The sequence below is a fragment of the Uloborus diversus genome, chromosome 8, assembly GCF_026930045.1.
Source record: "Uloborus diversus isolate 005 chromosome 8, Udiv.v.3.1, whole genome shotgun sequence".
Taxonomy (NCBI): Eukaryota; Metazoa; Arthropoda; class Arachnida; order Araneae; family Uloboridae; genus Uloborus; species Uloborus diversus.
Window position 1 is genome coordinate 1172838 of NC_072738.1, and position 25234 is coordinate 1198071.

The 25234-nt window shown below is 35.1% G+C and overlaps 1 protein-coding gene across 1 annotated transcript in view; it reads right to left on the bottom strand.

The window, feature by feature from the left end:
- LOC129227859 (putative phosphoenolpyruvate synthase) overlaps window positions 1-25234 on the bottom strand; it is a 177501-nt gene that overhangs the window by 92172 nt on the left and 60095 nt on the right. Inside the window, exons 10-16 of the mRNA XM_054862478.1 lie at window positions 24608-24678; window positions 20486-20550; window positions 17451-17598; window positions 16495-16612; window positions 15706-15806; window positions 5584-5655; window positions 2927-3033 (exon numbers count right to left, since the gene is read on the bottom strand). Of these exons, the coding sequence (XP_054718453.1) occupies window positions 2927-3033; window positions 5584-5655; window positions 15706-15806; window positions 16495-16612; window positions 17451-17598; window positions 20486-20550; window positions 24608-24678 (682 nt within the window). The remainder of the gene's footprint in view (window positions 1-2926; window positions 3034-5583; window positions 5656-15705; window positions 15807-16494; window positions 16613-17450; window positions 17599-20485; window positions 20551-24607; window positions 24679-25234) is intronic.

The following is a 25234-nucleotide window of genomic DNA, read 5'->3' on the forward strand; positions in this document are numbered from 1 at the left end:
ATAAATGTCATGTTTGCTCCAGAGAGGCCTTGATTCAAAATTTACCTTATGATTACTTTTAATGTTCCTGTTGTTAGGCAACGAATTTTCGAAACAAAGGGTTTAATCTTCAATCATTTGATGTGGAAATTACATGACATTTATTGTTTTCGATCACGACGTTTTTCAACTAAGTTTTTTAGCAATAAATTATAGCCTAAGCTGTTCCCTGATAACGTAGCTAACTATGGTGAAAAAATGGTTAAAATCCGTCCAGTAGTTTTGAAGTTTACTCCGGACATCCGGACAGAAGTAGCCCTTTATGTATAAAGATTATAATACAGAGTCCGAATAGTAGCTTAAGTAGCGACACGTCCGCCATCTTAGGGCTAAATGCCGCTTTCTTCCTTTGTCTGCTATGGTGAAGTAACGTGCTTTGATTCCTATTGAATTGTGGTTTCTTATTGACTCTACGTTAATCCACAATCAAGAAGCAAAATACGCTACTTCACCATAGGAGACAAAGGAAGAAAGCGGCATTTTGCCCTAAGATGGCGGACGTGTCGCTATTTGAGCTACGATCTAGGCTTTCAGGCATGTCAACTTAGGGCGCTAAATAAGTTGTGGTGGTACGGTGGTATACGTGCCACTTACAGTTACACTGCTTGGGAAGGTAAAGCGCAGTATCTGCAAATTTTCATTTTTCCACCTTTTGCATTTTTTCTTCTATTGCACTTCAGCTTTAAAGTACTGTTTGACCAGGGATTGTATGGAGTTGGCAAACATCCAGTTAAGGCGACTCCATCTGAATGAGGGGAAAAATTAAAAATTTTATGCGCGTGTTCCGCTTATTTGAATGAGACTCTGCTTAATTTCGAGGCTAACATACATCTGCAAAATCTGACATCCCTGAAAACTAATAGATGCTTCCATTTCCGCGTGTAAACCGGATGTTTGCCTTTCCATACAATCCGTGGTTAGACAGTATAAACTTCCTTATTTGATTTCTGCTAAATAAAAAGCGCCAAAAAAAAAAAGTCAGATTAAAACATTTCCTTAAAATTAGTATGGAATCAAAAACACGTTTCTTCCCAAGTCTCAGAAACACATTTCTTCAGATACTGCGTTTTAACTTCCCACGGCATCGTAGCAATGGCATGTCGCCTGTGAGCATCGCCCTGTTCTGTGGAGTTACTTATCAAGATATTCAAGTCCAAAACTGTAAGGAACCGTATTTAAAACGAGATGGGAACATACAGTCCTTTCGGAAGAACGTCGGTTACAGTAGTTATTAAAGTTTTAAAAAAAAGCAACAGATATCTATACTTTTCATTGCTATTGATTAGAAATGGAAAACGTATACTGCAAGGCGTAAAAACATACTACAAAAATTCCTATATCTTCAGAAAAAAAAAACTTACTAAGTCGATATTTAGTCCCTGAAAACCACGAATGTAAAGTGATATGAGTTACAAAAAGCTACGTTTCATATCTCAGAGAAAATTGGTCGAACTGATTTTAAATATTTTGTGCTTGAATTGTTTTGGGATGCTTGCGATTTCCCGGAATATGAATGAGAGGACATAAAGATCATATAAAAAGTTTTCAACCGTATTTTTTCACTTTTTTTTTTTCGCTTCAAACTGTCCATATCTTAACTCTGCATCTTATTTTGGCCATTTTTGCAATTGGAAGTATGTATCAAGAACTAACGTTTGCAAAAATAGAAGTCTTGCAGGTTAAAGGGAGACACGCTGAACATACGAGAGTTGTTGGAAAAGTATCTGACCATATGTTTTTTCTCGCAAACCTGATGGATATAACGCAAGTGCGCTTGCATGAGCTGACCTTGGTCCTTTGTGCGTCTGCGTGAATTTTTTCCCAATTGTCTATAACGTCAGTCGCTAGCAAACAACATATGTCACTGTGGTAATGTGTTGTGCTTTCGTCGATTTTTTTTTTAACTTCAAGGTAAATGACGAAACGACTGGAGCAAAGGTTACTACATAAAATTTTCCAGAACAAAATAATGAATATCGTCAGTAGCGTAACTATGGGGTCTAGCGCCCCTGGCGAACTAAAGAAATTGCGCCCCCCTCGAGTCGTCCATATGGGAAGTTTCCGGAGGTCATTGTGACCTCCAATTTTTTTTTTTTTTTTTTTGGAACATTTTGATTCGTTGATTTGACTAATAGGAGGATTTTTTTTTTCTGATTTTCTTTTTTAGAATTGTTTTCAATCACCCAATGTTCCTTCTCAGAATCTAGCGCCCCTGGCGAACTAAAGAAATTGCGCCCCCACTCGAGTCGCCCATATGGGAAGTTATCGGAGGTCATTGTGATCTCCAAAAAAAAATTTTTTTTGGAACATTTTGATTCATTGATTCGACTAATAGGAGGATTTTTTTTTCTGATTTTCTTTTTTAGAATTGTTTTCAATCGCCCAATGTTCCTTTCTCAGTAAATGTTATGTATGTGTCTCTAGCTCTTTTTTTTGCAAGTTCCTCCCCCCCCCCATTTTTAAAAGCATTTTTCAAGTTCCATTATCAAAAAAGAAAAAAATTTTTTTTTTAAAAATCAGTTCAAATGCCGCGCCCCTGGCGAAAGCCACTCCTGCCAACCCCTAGTTACGCTACTGAATATCGTTAATTTCGGAATGTTGTTAATATGTTGGAGAATCACCCGTCGATACTGTTGAACTTGCTTAGTGGTTAATACAAAATCAAGTCTAAAAGGGAACTTTTTGTCAGTAAAGTTAATTTGGTGTATATGTTTCATTACGTTGAAAATCTAACGCAGAATACGTACGTTGAAATGCTAGATTTAGCTAAGAGAAACAAAACTTTCTGAGCTCGCCACTAAGAATTCCCATTATTGAGTATCCCAACTCGTTTTTCAGAAAGTATTTAGTAATTAAGGTGGTTGTAGAGAGAGAGAGAGAGAATTACGCTGCATTTGCAATTGAAAAACTGTCATTTTCAACTCTCAAGGGTGCATCAAATTCATGCTCTATCTCAAAGTCCGTCTCTTGTGTGCCACATGTCACTGGACGAGACTGAAAAGAAAGAAACATAAATTTTTTTACAACTCAATTCGTAAAGTAACTAGCTGCCTGCGGCGGGTTTTTGTGCAACAGAAATAGTTTAGAAGATATAATGGCTCAAATACAGAAAATCATCATGTTACTAAGAAAGATACATATGATACTAGCTGCGTTGGCCGGCTTTGCCCGGTCTACTTTGAAAACAAAAATTTTGTCAAGTGACGTATATTTAACAATCAGGCATAAATAAGAGAAAAAAAAAACCATCATGCAAAATTTCCCCATTCCAAAAAAAAAAGAATAATTTAAAAAGCGTAACCATGGCAACACAAAATAAAATAAGTTTAAGAATTGAAAATGAGAAAGATGGAAATAAACAATGGATTCAAAAAGCGTTACCGTGGAAACGCAAAATAAAATGGTTAAAAACTTGAATAGAGAACAGATTTTTGAACTTCATTTAATTCGCTTGTACCTTTTTCCTAATGGAGATAGAGGGTTAAACTTGCGACCTTAGGTCGAGTTAGATCTGGAGTAAAAAAAAGCAGCTCTTTCCAATGCGTCAAAAAGAAAACTGTGGGACAATTCCTTCACTTTTTATTGATGGATTTAATGAAGAAAGTAGTGCCTAAATTTCAGCTAAAACTAAAAAAATAGGAGCTAAAAACGTAAAAAACTCCCGCCGCAATTAAGATAGAGCATTGGAACGAATTGCGTAGAACGCGGAAAATTCTTCTCTTTCCAACGATATATAACATTACTATTTGCGAGTAATTTTTCACCCCCATATTCGGGAATTTATGTGAAAATTGGGCCTAAATTGGAATAAAAAATGAACTGTTCATGGAATTATTTTCGAACTGGTCTGCAAACCTTCGCAGGACTTAAAGGAACAAACTGAAAATTTCAGCAAAATCGGCCGGGTAGTTCTCGAGTTTTGCGAGTTTAAACACACAGACGCTTTTTTTTTAACTGCATTTTATACTATGTAGATAAGGTGATTCGCAATACGCCTAAAGCAAAGGCAGCATTTAAGCGGCTTACCAATAAGATCAACAAGTTCACCAATGAAATAATGGCGGAGCGAGCACGAAACGCTAAGAATGCTAAGAAGCTTAATTAATATATATTAAGCTCTTGTACCCCCAAAGTACACCAGCATCGGCGGTGAATTTCGGTGTGCCACTTGAGGCAGTATATGATAACGAAAGAAATGACATCTTTAGGATGTGATTGACGTCTTTAAGACGTAAATAACAGTCCTTTAAAAGAAAAGAGGAAAAATTCATCCCATTAAAAAACGCGCCGTATTTATTCCACTTTCACTCGAACCAGGCATTATTGGCAAGCGTCTACTCCATCTCTTTTTGTTCGAAGTAGATCAAACGAATTATTCGCAATGTGCCAACAGCGGCGCAATGTTCCGTTCGCCGAGAAAGGAAAAAAAAAAAAAAAACTGTCCAGAATCAGAATCTATGTTTTTAATAATATCTCCACCAATTAAAGTTGAACAAAGGGGCAAAAATAATGATCCTCGTAAAATTTCGAATATTTTGATTCCTGGTTCAATAGCTAATTATCTGGTATTCTCGAGAAGTTCGATTGACATTCATACAAACTTTAGACCCTACTCCCCGATTATTCTAAATTTCATACTGATACACGATCACTTCATCGAGTCTCCTAGATTCTCCTTTCTTTTTACTTCCTTTTACAAAAAAGGAAGTATTGTATTCGCGAAAAAATTTTCACTCAAAAACCGGCCTTAATTTCCCTTTTTCTCACCCCCGAATGAATGCTGAGTTTTTTTTTCGACCCGACCACACGTGGATATATGCCTAGGAGCCTACAGACACCCGAAATATCCATTTTGACGACCCCCGAGTTAATTACAACGAATTTTCTCGTGACGTCCGTATGTATGTGCGTATGTGTGTATGTATCTCGCATAACTCAAAAACGGTATGTCCTAGAAAGTTGAAATTCGGTACGTACACTCCTAGTGTGGTCTAGTTGTGCACCTTATCTTTTGGTTGCATTCGGGTGTTCCTAAGGGGGTCTTTTGCCCCTTTTAGGGGGGAAATCATTGTTAATTTCGATGTAAATTCAAGTGGTGTTATAATTTGTCGGACAACTGGTGACATATCGCCTTTTTTTTTGGTCGCCAAGATTTGTCGCCAACTTTGCGACAAATTTAGCGGGTTTTTTTTTTAAATTTGGTTTTAATTTGGTCACTGTTGGTGACATTTAGAAAGTAAACTATTGAATCACATTAAAATTGCCAATAATGAGTAAATGACATTAAATTGGAGGAAAAGGAAGTCATGTGATGCACACATCAGTTCGCTTCTTGAGGTTTTTCTTTCTGTAGAAAGTCAGCAGTAGTACTTCTATCGAAATTATTCGACTGGGTTTCTTCGAGAACCATCAATAAACCATAAAATTGAAAAAACAATTTATCTAAATTTAAAATGTGTCATTGATCTCGCAATCAAACTCATTCTGAGGATTATTGGAAAATAAAAGTTGATCAAAACTAAGGAAGCTTCCGCTGCAACTTACTTGAAATATGTATAAGTTGTTGTTCCAGAAACCGAACTCTATGTCTCTTCTAGATCTGTAATGCTTCTCTATCTACCAAAGAGAAATAACTTAGCTAAGGCACTAATAAAAAGATAATATCTAAGGCTAGAAAATTTAACTGTGCAACTAAAGAGAAAAACAACTTTTTCAAAGTCTAACAGCAGTGGTCAAACGGAGCACTAAGCATAACTCAAGGCATCTAAAACTGTAGTAACTTTCTTAATTTTTCTCCTGCTCCTCCAACTTATAATTTTGTTCCTAAGTATTTGAAAGATTGATTACTTCTTGGCGTCATTTCAGTGAATAAAGACCATTTCGATTGCCTGTTCTCAATAAATGTATTAAACAGAAACTAATTCAGCCATTTTTACTTCCTTTTCCAAAAAAGGAAGTATTGTATTCGCGAAAAAAATTTTCACTCAAAAATCGGCCTTAATTTCCATTTTGCTCACCCCCGAATGAATGTTGAGATTTTTTTTTCGGCTCGCTCACACGTGGATACATGCCTAGGAACGTACAGACACCCGAAATATCCATTTTGACGATCCCCGAGTTAATTACAACGATTTTTCTCGTGACGTCTGTATGTACGTACGTGTGTATGTATCTCGCATAACTCAAAAACGGTATGTCCTAGAAAAGTGAAATTCGGTACGTAGACTCCTAGTGGGGTCTAGTTGTGCACCTTCCCTTTTGGTTGCATTCGAATGTTCTTAAGGGGGTCTTTTACACCTTTTTGGGGGGAAATCATTGTTAATTTCAATGCTAACTCAAGTGGTGTTATAATGTGTCAAACACTCGGCGATATATTGCCAAGCTTTTGGCCGCCAAGTTTGTCGCAAACTTGGCGAAAAATTTGGTGATTTTTTTTTTTTTTTTTTTTTTTTTTAAGTCTGGTTTTAATTTGGCCACTGTTGGTGATATTTAAAGAGTTAATCACTGAATAAGATTAAAATTGCCAATAATGGAGAAATAAAACTGTGTAAAACGTTTTTTGCTTCGGTTCGCAAGAAACTAGGGGTGAAAATTTTTAATGTTTCCTTGCTCACTCCAAGGCGCTGTTATCATTAAATTTGAGTAAAAGGAAGTCATGTGATGCACACATCGGCTCGTTTTTCCCGCAATGTTCAACCCATTTGCACGTGTGTGGTATTTTTATGCGTATATTTGTCTTTTTTCCCGAAACTTTGAGCTTCGGCCTTTTAATTATGATACATTCGATTATAAGAAACCATTATGTACCATATACAGTCAATTCTCGATAACTCAAAGTCCCAAGGGACCAGCTAAAACGTTCGAGTTATTGGCAGTTCCAGCCATGGGAAGTTCCCACACAATCTCAAGAGTTTGTGACCCGATGAAAACTACGAGATAAATTAACATTCGAGCTATAAGCTTCGAGTTATAGAGATTCGTTTATAGAGAGTCGACTGTATATTTATATTTTTTTGACTGGAGAGTTCTCATACGTAAGAGTTAGTTATTATACATAAGTAACATTATATTATATAGTGTGAACACATTATGAACCTAATTTTAAAATATATCATTGTTTCAAAACTACTGTACATACTACAAAAAGGGGAACATAAATGGAATGGGACGTAAGAAAAGTTTTTTTTTTTTTTTTTCAGTTACCAATTTTCGATCTTGTGTTCTGATATAAATGTGAAATTTGTAACGTAACAAACATCTGACATGTAATATTTTTCTATTTACGGGGTTACGACAAAGACACTGTCCACAAACCCCCAAAATTAAAAACACTACAAAAACGGATTTGTGCAGCATTACGACAGAGAGTGGGATGCTCTAAAATGTGTGGACCGAACTGGATTATGAATTCGATACTGTTGTGTAACAAAAAGTTCAACGTTGAGCATTTAAAATTTCGCATTTGTGCAACTGAGCTCTGTTGTTAAAAAAAATAACTAAATAAACTTTAATACATTTCTTTTCAAATTCACCAATTAGCAGTTTCAAAAATATTATTTTTATGAAATCGGGTTCATCATTTGTGTTCACTCTGTATTTTGTTCAAAAGTCATCGTAATTGGTTTCATACAGGCTCACTTAACATAATGGTGGTATTTATAAACAAAATCATTAAAAGAGAATATTTCAAGCGTTTTCTCTCTTTTGTGATTCTTAAAAGTTTTTACAATGTGATTGTCCCTTTCTTGCACTGATATCTTAAGTGTTTTCTTTTATGCATTCAGTATAAACTATGAAAGTAATTGTGAGGATAGTGATTGAAACAATACATAAAGAAAACTCTTATTAACCCCTTCCCGCTTGCTCCCGTGAAAGCGCCGTGCTCCGGTTTCGACCTCCATTTCTCGCTCCCGTGATATTGCCGTGCTGGGGTGCGCAATATTAAGGCTGCTCTTCAGTGAGGGAAAACTTTGAAGTTAGGGTGTAAATGACTTTCTTCCTTGAACGATGGGCGTGAACCTGAATCAAGTGATTGACACTTCAACGGCCAATGGAGTGGACGGTAATCGATGTAAGGCAGGAACACGTGACCTGTCACAGCTGTCATTGTTCTGGAGGGAAAGAAACCCCTAAATGACCCCCGTCGTGAAGAGCAATCAAGGAAATTAGCTGGCGGCCGAAACCCCACTTGAACAGTACCGATGCGAAGGTTGAACAGAACAGAAAATAAAGTCAGTACCAAAGGGTCTGCCGTAATTTTTGAAACAAAGTTTTTTTTTTGGATATGCGTTCCCAGATTTTATATTCATGAAAAATTTATGAATGAAAAGAAAATGTATCATAAATTGAACAGGAAAAACGATTGTCTTATTTTTTTTTTTAAACGATGTTTTCAATTACCACGTCCGAATCTTATTTCGTTCATAAAGCTAATTAGTTTCTTGTCTGATGTTTAATTAAAGAATGCATTTTTTTGCGTTAGGATATGATTATATATATATATATATATATATATATATATATATATATATATATATATATATATATATATATATATATATATATATAAAACAAGAGGTATAAGCTTAGTGTAAACCTGTGGTGTAGTCCCGGAAAAAAAGGGTGAGGGGTGAGGAGGGAAGATTACATATCGGTTATCGGATATTTACAGTCAAGAGGTGGAACGATGCTGATTTTATTTTTAATTATTGGGAGAACGGCAGAAATGTCGTAATCAGAAAACATTTTCATATTAGGATATGGTTACATTTCAAAGAGGGGGGGGGATCCCGCTATTTTTAGTATATATGTATATATATATATATATATATATATATATATATATATATATATATATATATATATATATATGGTCGAAAAAGGAATACTTCTGCAATTCGATGGAGGATATGCAACGCTGAACTGACATTTTTGTTAATTAATCAATTACTGTTTTAGATATTTATTTATATTTTTCCGGTGATTCATCATGCGCAGGGCTGCATTTGTTTACTATCAGTAAACAAATCATCCCGCAAAAACATAGATAATCAGCATGGTGACTAGAGCAGCATACACAAGACTAAATGATTAATATACTTCTTAAAATTGAAATTCTTTTTCAAAAATAATAATAATAATAATAATAATAATAATAATAATATTTTATGCATTAGACGAAAAGTGCAACAGGCTATTATAATAAGTAGTTGGTAAGTCTTTTATTGAAGTGTATTTTCGAAGCAGCAGTTATATGATGTTTGAGAACATTTGAAAATACATTTCGTGGGTGGAATTACACGAGCAACAGGGAATTACTTGCAATAATGTACTTAAATTAAAAATACAAGCTGCAGTTTACTTGCAGTACACTTGGAACAATGTACTTCGACTTATTCAAATGCAAAATGTTAGGAGGAATAGAATAACTTTTTAAAACTTTTGATTTTTTTTTTCTTCTCAGGTCTTTTTTTTTTTCCTAATGGTTTTCAATTTTCGGTTACATTAGTTATGCATTGCTTTCTGCGATTCAAAATAGTAATAATAACAATAAACATAATCAGAAATGCTTTCCTTTCTGCGGATACTATGGTGAGAAAAGCAACGGCTAAAAGCACAATTTTCAGAAAATTCATTCATGCTCGCATTTCGAAATTAAATGAAATCTCTTTATTACCACACAATGTTGACAGCTTCGTGCAAACGAAGTCCTAAACTTGATAGCTGCACTCAATCAAGCTTTCATTGATGAAAACTATTGCAATCAATCAAACAATCGTAACAATTACGTGGAATATTCCCTATTTACGTCAATTGTTTGCTTGTAAGAACGTGAACAATGTCTTACATACGTAATTTATATTCAGAAAAAAATATCAGAATTGAAAATATAATTCCACATTTGCAAATCACACACATTAGTATACTATCCTTTAAATTTTAAAAATATTTCAATTTAATTTTTCTCTTTTTGTATAAAAGTATTCATGAAGCATAATTTATAAATTGTTGAGTGTACTAACATTTATTGCTCTAATTTTTCTAATTTTTCTTTTTTTTTTTTTTATCTCTTCTCGACTTCCCGGGGAAATTTTAAACTGTTAGCAAAATTAGGGTAACTCAAATAACTCCAGAACGTGGAAGAGAAATCTGTCAGGCCCAATAAAAACTTTTTGAATGATGTAAAAGACAGAAACACATGTATCTATCTCTATTGATAAAGATGTTCTTAATAACCCCGAAACAAGTGTAATTTAATTTGCACGTTTTTACATTAAAATAGTGTAATTTCTATGTCAATAAATGTTAACATTTAAAATCAACAAAAGTTGAGAGATGTGCGCAAAGTTGCGTGAGACTAATACCAATCATTCGCCCTCGAATACCTTATTGCTTGACCAAGACCAAATGTATTCTTTTTTTGAGCGACCACAGTTGGTTATTGTTTTCACTTGTCCGTAGTTGATGTTCTTTCGACTTTAATTTTCTATTCTTTTAATGCAAACTCGTCTGTTCCACGTGTCTTCGCGAGCATGTCCCTCCTCCTGGGAGGTGAAGTTCATGTCCCCGCCATCGACTTTACTTATTCCCGACCCTCTCGATTTTACACAATACTTTTCAGACAAAAACAGCATTCAGTCAACAACGTCCAGCATCCAGCCCCTGGAATTCATTTGAATGTAGACGTCTTGTGTTCAAATCATGACTTTTACAAATATAATTCGGATAGGAACCATTTGTAGAAATAAGAAACCCAACGAGTAGGGTTCTACCACAATTCGTGATTGTGAAAAACATAATTTAAATTCAAGACGTCAAAATTCAAATGAAAGCTATGGGCTGGATGCTAAATGTTTCTTTCTTTTCTGTTTGGTATTAATTTTTTTTTTTTTTTTTGAATTTTTTTCTCCCATTTATGAATAATATTAAATAATGATAATGTTTCAATGAAGCTTTAACACCATTTTAAATCGGGTGTTCCAAAACATCTTCAATTTTTAAATGTGTAAATTGTAAATAAAATATGCACTTTAAAAAGCATGAGCTTTGTGCAAGAAATAGATAAAAGTCAAAAACAACGTCTTAAAAGCACAAGTAAAAGATGTAAATTATAAGTGTAGAAAATGCATTGCTTGATTGAAAACTTGTGGCTATGTATTTGTTTTTTTATCCAGGATATTAAAAAACTTTGACCTTTGACACTTTGAATTAAAATTCAACTAGAAATTTGGTTTTTCGTACTAATATTCAAGCCGTATATATCGTATTTATGGTTCAGTTCCCTTCTTGTTGTTTACCTTTTTATAGCGAAATTGAGGCTATATACGAAATTGTTATTCGGTTCCTTAGACTTCACTATGAACAGGCGCGACTGCACAGTGCATACACACAAATATATATTGATAAAGACCGGCTAAAATTGAAAAACCTTAGGTTTCGGGGAAATGTTTTAGACGTCAGACAAATTATTTGTCTGAGCTTATGAAAATTTCAGTGTAACACGACTACCGAAAGATTCTTAGAACATGGTGTATTCATCCAGTTAAAAACAAAATGGTCAGTGTTCTCCCCCTTCCCCCATCAGTTCTCTAATTATCTGTAAATTTAAACCAGTGGTTCCCAATCTTTTGCACGTTGCGACCCTTTTTTGACTAAGTAAAGGACCTGTGATCACGTAGCCTACATGTCAGTAAAGTATCGCAAGGTGTGGATCTAACCTGGCAACATTGTGAAAGCTACGTTAGATCCTACATTACAAAACTGCTATGTTAGATTCGATCCACCCCCAACTATACTGTGGTAGGAATAATGTTTCGACCGAAGAAGAAACGCTACACGACCCCATTTGGGGTCACGACCCTGGGAACCCAACCCTGCTTTAAAACAATTTTTTTATACTCATTCATGCTTTAAAGAAATGCAGGTATGTATCATTTTTCTCCTTAGAAAGTCTTCAAAAGAAAAATTCAGTGAAATCCTGTTACAACGTATATCAGCATAACGAAGTACCCGTTTCAACCAAATAAGTTTTCAGTCCCGATTTTGAAGTTCATTGTTACTGAATTTCACTGTATTATGAATTACATGATCAATGTGTACATACCTTGTAAAGAATTTTTTACGAGTTTGGCTCGAGAAATTATTTTCAAAAATGTTTGTTGAGCTGTGGAAAGCATTTTATGCGTTTACATTTGTAGTAACATAGTATAATATAGACAAAAATAGAATTCAAATATCTAGTAAGTATCTAGAATACGGTTTTGGACTCTTTTTTTTTTTTTTTTTTTAGAAATGGTCGCATTATTTCGAACAAAGTCTCAAAAGAGTGCTGGAAATATTTTGCCAGATTTTTTATGGAGCAAAATGTCAAACAGTACCTACCACCTCTTTCAACGAAATTCATTTTTTCTCGAATTTTAAACAATCAAAGAATAGATATTTCAAAAAAGGAAAAAGTACACGACACAGAGGCTTGAAAAATACTCGGAAAAAAATTTACATGAAAACTTCAAAGGAATTTGTAAAATCTTCATCCAACTTTCCCCGCAAGTTAACATTGGATCCGTAGGCTTTCAGACTCTCAATGAAAAGCATCCTTAAATTTGCTTATAAAGTAGCATTAATATACATATTTATCTTTCTTTGGATGCACCAGCTCCATTGTTTATGCCTTCTTGATGTTGTGAAAAGTAATGGGGGTAGTGCATCCCCAGAAATAGAAATATTCATTAATGCTATATTATAAGCATACTTAAGATAATTTTAATCTTAATTATATCCGTGAATGAATTTGAATAACACGAAAAGGTTCTTCACTGAAGGTCTGCGATGCAACTTTACGCAAAATGCGATACTTCCTTTTTTTTTAAATTTACAACGTGAAATTTTTTTTTTCGGATATAGGGTTTATAGGTGTGAGTCCTATACTCTGGTTTCATGCAAAAAAATAAGGGAAAAAATTGTAAAACAAACCCCTAGAAAAAAGGATGGATTTTGATGATTTTAAAAATATAATAAGTGGTAATACCCTCCATGAGTTAACCAATTTCCTTCATATGTTCTTGCGTACAAACGTAGCACCTCTCTAGCCCCTCAGAAAGGTATTAATGTATAATATAACGATAACTTCCCCTCCAAATAAAAATATTTGCTATGAAACTCAAAAACTGAAAAAAATTGCGGGCGACATTTCCAAAAAAGCGGGACGTGTGAATGGGAAAAGGTGGTCATATTTGGATTCAGGAGGTCATTTAGCACAAGAATTCACAAGAATTATCTCAGAAGCACGCTTTAAAAACTATATCCTTTCTAAACACAAATCAAATCGTGAAGATGTTTCCAAGCATGTGGATTCACTTTCAAAAGCACTCATTCATTCCTTCATTGAAAAATGCCTCCGGAAAAGAGGGGAGTAGTAAATGGAAACGGTCGTTTGTGCTAATGATTGTAAATCTTATACACCTCACCCGGTTTTTCCCCTCAAGAAAGGAGGGACCAGTGAAAGGCGTGGCTTAGTAGAGAAATTGAGCTTTTTCGAAAATATTTCAGATGGTTGGAACTCCGATATTTTTTTAGAAATGGTCGCATCATTTCAAACTTAGTCTCAAAAGAGAGCTGGAAATATTTTGCGTGTTGGGGCGTTCTTAAAATTTCGATAGCACGATTTGCAGCTTTTTTACAGAGCGAAAGGTCCAACAGTACCTCGTTTTCGAAGAAATTCATTTTTTCTCGAATTTTAAAAAATCGAAGAATGGACGTATCAAAAAAGTAAAAACTAATATACACAGACATAGGCTTGAAAAATACTCAGAAAAAAAATTGACCCGAAAACTTCAAAGGAATATTGTAAAATAACCTTTAACTTTCCCCGTAGGTTAGCATTGGATCCGAAGCTTTCAGACTCTCAATGAAGAGCACCCTTAACGCGACGAAACTATTAAAACCAATTCATTTATTTTGCCAGGAATACATTTTATTTCTCTCTTTGTACACTAGATGGCAGCACAAGTCCGTTTTAAATGTAATTGCAGATTTTAAATGTAATTGCAGAGATGAAGAAAGGAAATTTGGTACTAACTTACCAGATTGTGACGGTGGCCTCTGTATCTCAAGCTTTGAAATTTACCACACAAGAAAAATTTACTTATCTTTACTTATATTATACAAAAGATTAATAAAATTCTTTTTTAATGTTTAAAAGACGTATTTCTTAAATTTTCGTTGCTTGCTTGGGCTTGCTTGTTGACTTTTCATAAAATGTTAAATTTTTTTAAAATTTCAATCTAAAAAATGGTTGGAAATGAAAAATTGAATGGACATGTTGTTCATACACTTATTTTTATATCATTTTCTTAAATAAAACACTTTTATGACCGTTTTCTTGAAAATTATCCGATTGTTAAGGAGTTAACCTGGACGTTATTATCCGGACAGGATCAAAAAGTAGTATGAATGAATAAGTGTTTTTCTTTTATATATACTCGTATATTGATTTAATTGGTACAAATCCTTTGCAGTCCTCAAAACAGCACCCTTGTTCTTTGACACAACGTGTATAAAGCGATTCCTACTACGTATATACCTTCGAGAACACGCCTTCTACGGAGCTGCATCGGTTTCCCTTGAAGTCGGGTTTGAGCCGAGGAATGAGGAAGAAGTCCGGCAGTGCCAAATCTGGACTAAGAGGAGGGGAGGCAAACCTGTGCTTGACTAGAAACTGCCTCAATATAAGTGCGGTGTGGCACGACGCGTTGTCGCGTCCATTCGAACAGTGTTGAGAGGCTCGTAGTAGCATTCCCCTTATCCATTCCGAGGGTCTCTATTACTGTTTTTCCCGAGTTTGACACAGAATTTGATGACGCAGTGCTGCGTCTCCATCTTGGATCACTACGACAATTCGGTGTCTTCTGAAAGTAACTCATTACTGTGCCCAGGCTGTCAGATTCTACTCCACCGCTCTGTTTACTCCACAGAAATTCAGCTCCACGACTTTTTGATCCTACCTTCGCTCATGATCTCATTCTTTCAAAGCAATATTAGCGCATGCCCCCCCAATGGAGGGAGGCAAGTGGGGGCTCAAGGCCCCCCTAGAAATCAGAACTTCCTTGCCTTTAGTATTTTTTTCTTTGCAAAAATGTTAAAACATTTCTTTTCCAGTCATTAATCAATAAGTTATTGAAAACGTCACATTTTAATATATCTAATCTGTACTGAAATAGGTTCCCATGCGGAAAATATCCTGCTATACCAAGGGGAAAATATCTGACCCCCCTCCCTCCCTAAAATTTTGCAAATCTGCGCCCATGTATTAGCGTACCTATTCCTATTCCTATTCAGAGTCACAACTGACTACAACTGTATTTATGTCGACTGCATACTAAGTGCCTTGCCTTCATTATTTTATATACCGATAGATGGCAGCACCATCACAGGATCGAACAGTTACTGAGAATTTAGAACTAGTCCAGGAGCTAATAGCTACCTAGTACTAGCACCCCCAGAGGTATCGTTTCACTTGGAGGACATTGAGACCACGAGCATATTTAACGTCGCCCAGTCTCATTTAATGGGACTGGTGGGTCTTCGACCATCGAGGTTCGAACCCAGGACCCTCCGGCCCCGAATCCGACACTCTACCGATCGGGCTACCACGGCCCATTAGAGTACCTGGACTCCGACTTTCCCCAAGCGCAACGCCATTTCATCCGTAAGGCAACAGTCATTTCTTTCGTCCTCCGGAACTTCTTCAAGTGTTGCACCTTCTCCGTCTGAAAATTTAAAAAGTGTCCAATCAATTTTTTCACTTTTACTCACATATTTGCACTTTATTCTTTAGGATTTTAATTAGAATATATTCGAATATGATAAACTATTGCGAGTCGATTAAAGAGCGGTTAAAACCACAGTAGTTGACACTACATTAGTAGTTGACCCTACATTAGTAGTTGACACTGCATTAGTAGTTGACACTGCATTAGTAGTTGATACTATACACTAGTAATTGATACTACACTAGTAATTGATACTGCACTAGTAATTGATACTGCACTAGTACTAGACACTTATAAAGAAAAAAATATAATTAACCAGAGCGACACATGTGCAAAAGATCCGCTTTCAATGAGCTGAAAGGTACGCATTGAAAATTTAATCACCATTTTGGAATTTCATAATTTATGAGCAATTTTATAATTTATCTTGTTAATCGATTTTATCTTTATAAGTGTCAACTTCCGGTAATTTTTCCTTAATAACGATTCAGCTGTTTGAAAGCCAAGTGTTTTCAGTTACTTTATTTTTTATTGTATAATATGGAATAATATTTCACCAACAGACACAATTTTTCTGCCTCTTAATATACTTTTAATTGTACATTAGGAATTTAAACCTTGCCTCTGCCATTAGTATTCCTGTTTTTTAATCATTTTCAATTGTTTAATACAAAACACATTTTACCTTTGACTATAATTTTTCTACTCTTTGCTCCGATTGTCTTGTTTCTGATGATCATATCGTCATAGTAATCTCTACTTAATACAATAGCATCTGGTTCTTCAGATCCAGATACCACACTCTGAAAAAGGGATCATTTTCATTACTAATAAATAAAAGGTTTCAAAACAACATCTAAATATCGCTCTTCTTTCAATTAAGAACAGAAATTTTTAATTAAAAATACGTCCACGCTTAAAGTTATTGAATTCTACAGTAAATATGTCAACCGTTAATTCATTTGCAAAAAGTGTTTGAACTAGATAGTCAACAGTTTTGTGTTACACACTAAATAGAAGAACTATTAAAAGGACGAAGTTTTTTAATTCAATGAAAAACTCAAGCTAGAAATCATTTGTAAAATGCCTAATCATACGCTGTAAGAAACTTACGCTGTAAGAAGCAGTATGTAATAAGAATAATCTTTAATCAATTAAATATTTTTTAATACTGTGTTGTCTTCCAAGTTTTTCTATTGGCTAATGAGTAAAGTTTACATATATGTTGAATTGTTACTGAATCCTTTTTCAACAAACTGCAAGACAGAATATGCAACCGAACTTTTTAAATGTTAGCAAGATGAATATTTTTTAAAAATATTTTATTATTAAAACAATTCCGACCAATTTAAACTTACATAGTGTGCCACAAACCCTAGGCACACTTACATGTGCCGTAAGCAAGGGCAAAATTGAAGACGACTTTTAAAAAAAACCCAAGAAACATTTTATGGAAAAATTTCACACAATCGTCCGCATGTGTCCCCCTTTGCTCCAATATTTATTTCTCGTTCATTTGCCATTTCATGAGAGAAAAAACAAAATGCCGATTCAACTTTCCTGTTGGAGAGATTGGCAAAGTGCAGGACTTGCTAAAGCACACCGATCTTAGCACTCGGAATGGGGAGAGAAAAAACTTACCTCCCCTAAGCCGTAGTTGGCAGTGATGCTCATGAGAGTGGGATTTCCCGTCAAAGGATCGCATGTAAACATGACCCCTGCTACGTCACATGGCACCATTTCTTGGATCACAACAGCCATCGGAGAGTTCAAAACCTGGCCGTAACGCCTGTAATATGACATGACAAATATTGAGAGGTTACCATGTGAAATTTATCAACTATGCTACTGTCTCAGAGCAGGGGTGCCTCAAAATGGTTGCCATGACACCCAGCAGGGCGAGGCCAGGGGTGCCTCAAAATGTTCATTGTATCAAATCGTTGTAGTTAATGACTCGAAATGATGCAATGATTTCTCATGAAATCTTAACCAGTTTCAGACAGTTTACTTCAATAAAAATAACAGCAAATGAGAGTGGCGTTATTTTTCTATATTAAGGGGTCTAAGGTCTCTTAACCTTCAAAATTTTCGATTTTCAGGAAAAACTATATGTTATACATACGTTAATTCTGAACAATTTGATACCTTATTTATTACCATACGCAAAAAAACTTTTCAAGTTATCGTGAAAATGCGTACACTTTCCCCATAGAGATTTATGTTAACAGCAGCTGTTTAAGCCTCTTTTTCTCAGATTGCCTTTTTTTGGGTTTCTCATTTTGCGCGCTTGATATCTCAAAAAGTTTCTTATATATTTCCGTAAGACTTTTTGTGCATGCTTTTCTGGTTTATTTTTATGATCTGAACCTAAATTTGTTTTTTAAAAGGATTTAATTATTTTTTGAAATTTTATAAGTTAATGTCAAAAATTTTGGGAGAAAATATTTTTTTTTTTAAATATTAACTTTAATTTTTAGTTAAAATTTAGATTCAGATCATAAAAATAAGCCAGACAAACACGCATGAAAAGTTTTACGGAAATACTTAAGAAACTTTCGAAGATATCATGCGCGCAAAACGAGAAACCGGCACTTGAGAAAAAGAGGCTTAAACAACTGCTGTAAAAATAAATCTCTATGGGAAAAGTTTACGCATTTTCACGTTAACTTGAAAAGTTTCTTGCGTATGGTAATAAATAAGGTATCAAATTGTTCAGAATTAAATTATGCATAACATATATTTTTTCCAGAAAATTGAAAATTTTGAAGGTTAAAGGTCCTTAGACCCCTTAAGAGCTATAAAATGCCATCGATCAATGAGCAAATAGTGAATGGGAACCCAGTACCTACATACGTACTCATTTTTTCCACAAAATTGTACAAATGTGCTTGCATATTGCTTATCTACCGATCTGTAGATCATACAAACATACACTTAATAACTGGCTAGGGGTACCGCGAAAAATTCAACTCCTCAAAGGGAGCCACGACTTGAAAAAGTTTGGGAGATTTAGAGGATATCATTTTGAAGACAGAATTTTTTATTTAGAGCTGATGATACCAGCACCAACACTGCCGTGTGCAGGTAAAGGGCAATAACTGCAAATTTTTAATTGTTCATTTTTTTTTTTTGCATTTTCGTCATCTATTGTACGTTATCTTTACCGTACAAGCTCGCTTATTTGGCTTCCGCTGTAAAAAAGGCCCGAAAAAAGCGTCTAATTCCAACAGTTCCCCATCGTTAGTGTCACGCCGCTCATTAAAAAGCAAAGAAGTATAGGGAGAATCATTAGTTTTGAAATTCATAAAATAAAACTGCTATTACTTTTCTCAGCACCCGGACGAATTTTCCAATTCGAAAACGATAAAACCTCCACATTTTCAAATCAAGACAATATAAATATAGAAGCATAAAAAGACAAGCATAAAATAGAGGCATAAAATAGGGCATAAAAGAAGTGGCAAGTCAAGAAGGGTGTGTCAAGCACAGGATCTTCTTTAAGATGCGTGGTGAGTAGTCTCCATCTTCCATTTTACCCCCACTACCCTTAAAGTTCCAATGTTCAAAATGTTTTGATTATGCCATGTGCCCCCCATTTATGCCATGTGCCCTTGCCCCTTGTTGAATGAAATGATATTCTAAATTTTTAAACTTATCCGCCTCTTAATTCAAAATCACAACGCAATGTCCAGCCTCTATAGGCACAGGGCAGGGCTGTGACATAGGATTGAATCAATAACGCGTTTCTTCAAATATCTCGAAAACTCATTTCTGCAGATACTGCCGTTTACCTGCACACGGCAGAACAGTCACGTTTATTTCTTTGTTTCATTGCACATAGAGTAAGCTTTTAAGGTGTATGCGTAAAGTGGTCACGTAATACCGTTCATTATCTACAATTATGTCTCCGACGAGTGTTTTCCAGTTTTATAGAGAACTTCTATTGAATCTATGAAAACTTTATTTAAAAAAAAAAAGAAAAGAACATTAAATACGAAAAAAGGAATTTTTTTAGAAAAGTAACGTTGGATTGTTTTTTGAGCGGGGCGGGGGGGGGGGGGGTTGTTATGTTTGGTTTTAATATGAAATTTAGAAATTCGGCTCAGAACTAAACGAGCCTATTTTCCCGTATGCAAGCATCGACTTTTTAGCGACAAGTCAATATTATCTTAATTAACTAAGATTGCAAGTTGTGTCAAACATTGTTAAAATTTTGAATTGTTCAAAATATACCCTTAACATAGCTAATGTTTTTTGAATTGCTCAAAATTGAACGAAGAATTGTTCAAATCAAAAAGTAAAATCCGGGAATGTGGTGTCTTCGCCGATATCTTTCAAAAAAAGAAAGACAAGTTAGTTCGATTCCGACTATTTACTCAAATGTCGATCAGACAGAAACATTCCCCCCAATTCACAAACCCTATTTTCCGATGTTTAGTTTTTTTGACATTTATTCAGTTTTTTTTTTTTTTTTTTTTTTTGACTCTTTTTTTTTTTTTCAATATTTTAAGTCTTTTTTCATGCTTTTTTCTTTTTTATTTTTCTTTTACGGGAAAGTAGGATGAAAACAAAAAGCAGTTTTTATATAGCACGCCCTGCCGGAATAGTGCTTAGCACTAAGAGTAACTACTATGTTGTTTTGCTTTTTTTCCAATAACAGAGAAGTTTTTATAGACCTTTTATATTCAACGGCAATGTGTCCGAATTGTGAAGCCCAGCACTTCTTCACAGCCTGAAAAATCTGAAACAAAATTATAGGTTATGTCACCTTGTCACCTTATGGAAAGTTCAATAACGTAGAAAATCGATTAATCAAGAAATATTACAATACACAAAGATATGAATTTTATATTTTAAAATTATTTGGCCTTTTTATGCATTAAATTGAATAGGGAAGTTGCAACCTATTAAATGTTCATATTTTGGCTATTGGATATTGTTAATTGACCCTCAAAACTGAAAAATTCACCATCGCCGAATTTTAAAACACCATGGTTGATTTTTAATGAATTTTTAAAAATCTACGCGCAAAAGTGCGCTCTTCTGAAACGTCACGAGCTTACGTCACAGGGCACTAATGGGCAGCCTTCCGCCGAAAATCCTTTGTTTTCGCTACGGACATTTTGAGCGCGCTGATATTTTTATTTTTTAGAAATTCAATAATCCTTTTGAACACACTATGGAGGCCGGATTCGTTAAAGCACAATCTAATAATCTTCCTCAAGTAACATCAATGATGGTATTCGAATATTTCCGAGAGGTTGAGAGGTTTAATGTTTCAGAAACGCGAGGAGTTAAATGCCAGGAATTAAGCCTTACGTTTCGTCTTCGAAGCCAACTGCACGTCCTTCGGCTTCTCCCGCGGCGGAAGAGCGCATGACGTCACTTCCTGTGCCATTTGACGTCACAATCGCATGAACTTTAAAAATTAATTTAAAAAAAAAAACTACTTATCGTATCGCAAAAAAAATTTTCACCTATGATGTTCATACATGTTACTTTATCATATAAAAATAAAATTGAAACATCGAAAACTTTCCTATTCTCGCTGTGTACAAATCTCACTCTGACTCGTTTCCCTCTTCTATTGAAAAAAAAAAAAGAAATTAAAAAGAAAATTTGTTTCGTTATCTTTTTTTTTTCTTCCACTGCTTTTCTTTTCTTTTTAGTTTTTTTTTTAATACTTTATTTTTCTCTTTTTTTTTCTCTATTCTTTTCTCTTTTCTCTTTTCTATTGATCCGATACAAATCAGTATACCGAAAAGATTATCACGCTTCGACGGATATAACAGCAAATACGATCCTTACCTACCATTGCGAAGTAGGCGCCAGAAAATGCACTTTGTACTGACTAACTGTTAAGACTTGTCAGCAAAAGAAATATTTAAGCGAAAAAAAAAAAAGTCACGCGGCTTGTTCGGCATCCAATAAAGTCATCAACTGCTCAGCGACAGGCAACAAAGGAAATGATCTGCAGGGGCCAAATAAGTGACAAGGTTGGATGAGACACTTCTTCACAGACCAACTGAGACAGTGAGAAGCAAAAGGATGTAAGTGGCAATCATTGAAAAGTTTTTCCAAAACATGCTGGGTAACAACAGTTATTACTATTTCTTTAACTACTAGGGGGCTCTGCCCCCTGCTCGTTAATAGAGATCCTATATACGGAGAGATTGGACAACGGCGTGCCGATCTCCGCCATGTTTCGTCCAAGTGTTGTCAGATCGAAATGCTGGGCCGTGTGAATTTTTAGTTTTCCCACGGAATATAGGACATGAAGTCTTTAAAGAACAGACTGATTTATTTTCTCTTAGTATTTTCATTAAACAGAGTGAGCGCCAAGTCTGTCAATCCGGCGCCAATCGTTTCGTATCCTTACAGCGCTTACAAAGAAAATTTTCTTTCTCGAAAACTTCTTCATAAAAATAGAAAACAAACAGATATTTGTGGCATTTCATTAATATCATAACTAACTTCCAATTTATTCGATACAATGTAGAGTGATATTAAGGGCAGAAGATGCATTACGGTCTACGGGCAGTGAGCATCTTTGGACATAAGATGGCCGCCGTTCCGAAGTTGTCCAATCTCTCCGTATTTAGGATCTCTGCTCGTTAACGCTCACCAACCCCCGAAGGTAGCTTCGTAATCTTATTTGATTCGCAAAGATTTGTATCTTCAATCAGAAAGAAACAGATTAAAAACGCATTATGAGCTCCCTTTGGGTCAAAAAGCACCCCTTCCCCGAGTTTCAAAATAACTTGTACCAATTTGCAGAGCCGTAAGGGCTAAAGGGCTCTTGAGCATTGAAAAACTGCAGTTTTGTACGTTTGAAAAGTCGCTTTCATAATCGTGGTCTCTAGTAACATATTATGCTCTTTAGCTCGGAGCTTGAATTGAGTTGAGCCTAAGATTTTCCGTTAAAATTGAAACCCTTAAAGTTTCTCATTAAGAAAGAAGAAAAATGCGAATCGAAAAGACTTAACCATGGCAACGCCAAATAAAACATCAATAATTTTAATGAAGATGAGATTATTCTTAATTGATTTTTAACGGCTTGTAACTTTTTTCCTTTGGAGATAAGTCTTTAGTTTTTCGACCAAATATCGAGTTAGATCTGAAGTAAAAAATTCTGCTCTTTCCAATGGTGTCAAAAAGAAAACTGTAGGACAATTCCTTCACTTTTTACTGATAGATTTAATGAAGAAAGTAGCGCCTAAATTTTAGCTAAGCCTAAAAAGTTCGAGCTAAAAACGCAAATAACTCCCGCCGTATTTAAGTTAGAGCGTTGAAACAAATTGCGTAGAACGCGGAAAATTCTACCCTTTCCAACGATATATAATATTAATATATGCAAGTAATTTTTCACCCCTTTAATAGGCAATATTAGGCAATTTGCGCAAAATTTGAGCTTAAAAAAGTAATTACAAAAAAACTAATTCGAATTTTAAAAAATGAAACCCCAGGTGCACATCCCCGGTGCTCGAAGTACTTTTGTACAAATTTTCAAGGCTATAGTTGCTATGGGGTCTCCTGAACGCACGTCCGCCACAGACTTCTTTCCAGAATTTCTTTGAAAGCTAACTTTTATCTTTTCTTTATCTTTACTAATAATAAAACTGAAAGTCTCTGTGTCCGGATCTCTGTCTGTCAGGATCTCTCTCTTTCCGGATCTCTGTCTGTCAGGATCTCTGTGACGCACATAGCGCCTAGACCGTTTGGCTGATTTTCATGAAATTTGGCACAAAGTTAGTTTGTAGCATGGAGGTGTGCACCTCGAAGTAATTTTTCGAAAATTCGATGTGGTTCTTTTTCTATTCCAATTTTAAGTACAAAATTATCATAAGATGGACGAGTAAATTACGAAATTATCATAACGTGGAACCGTAACATGGGCACAAGCCCATTGGCGAGATACGAAATTATCATAACGTGGAACCGTAACATGGGTACAAGCCAATTGGCGAGGAAAATTCACCATACATTATTTGTAAATATACAGGCGAACCAAAAGAAATTTTAATTTTAGACTATGGGCAAAGCCTTGCGGGGTAACCATTAGTCTTTACTAATAATAAAGCTGAAAGTCTCTCTGTCTGGATGTCCGGATCTCTGTCTGTCTGTCAGGATCTCTGTGACGCGCATTGCGCCTCGACCGTTCGGCCGATTTTCATGAAATTTGGCAACAAAGTTAGTTTGTAGCATGGGGGTGTGCACCTCGAAGCGATTTTTCGAAAATTCGATGTGGTTCTTTCTCTATTCCAATTTTAAGTACAAAATTATCATAAGATGGACGGAGTAAATTACGAAATTATCATAACGTGGAACCGTAACATGGGTACAAGCCAATTGGCGAGAAAGTTCACCATACAATATTTGTAAATATACAGGCGAATAAGAAAACCTTTTAATTTTTCTCTTACGGGCAAAGCCGTGCGGGTACCACTAGTTTACTATAAAGAGAAAACAGTTGAGAGTTTCTCGTACCATTTGCACTAGTTATCTCGAAGTTTTTAATTTTGGCGCTTGCACTCCTTTGCTTTTATTTGATTGAATTTACTTAATGTCGGTATCTTCAGCCCTGCGACGGGAAGAACGTGTTTCAACTCGAGTCCGCAGAATATCAGGCCGTATTTCCCAATGTTAGTTGTTCTGCTATTAACGCTATCGAGCAAATGGGAAATAGATGTAAACGTTTTCTTTTGTAGCGCTCGATAATGGAAAGTTCATAAATGTTGGTATGTTCACTACTATATGTAAATCTTTGGATACTAGTTTTTAAGTTAGAGTTAGCTTACTTCTTCTGTTCCCGAAACTCCCAAGAAAGTGTCCATTTGGCCAGCAGCTGACATTTGTTCGGTATCTTCTCCTAATGATGATGAAAAAAGACATACTAATCATTACACTTACTGAACATACTAATTAATTATAAGAGATAAAATGGAAGGGAGTGAAGATTTTTTTTTCTTGAGCCAAAGAAGCCAAATCACGGGATAGGTTTAAAGCAAAGCATTGGAAGAAATTAGGCCTCTTTTGCAAGTTTCACGCAAAACTTGTCAACCATTCGCCGTTGAGTCACGTGACTTGGAGTCTTAACCTGAGCTTTTGCTCAGCCAATAGCTGGGCTTACTCTCTCCATTTAATGATTCCTGCTCAAAGATACAAATATGCATACATAACCAGGGGCGTAGCTAAGGGGGGGGGGTTTTGGGGACAAAACCCCCCCCGAAAAGTTAGTCTCAAAAAAAAAGAGAAAAAAGAAGAGAGAAGAGAAAGAAAAAAAAAGAAGAAAAGGAAAAAATTCCAAGCGATTATACATATATATATATATATATATATATATATATATATATATATATATATATATATATATATATATATATATTATATATGTATATATATATATATATATGTTATATATATAT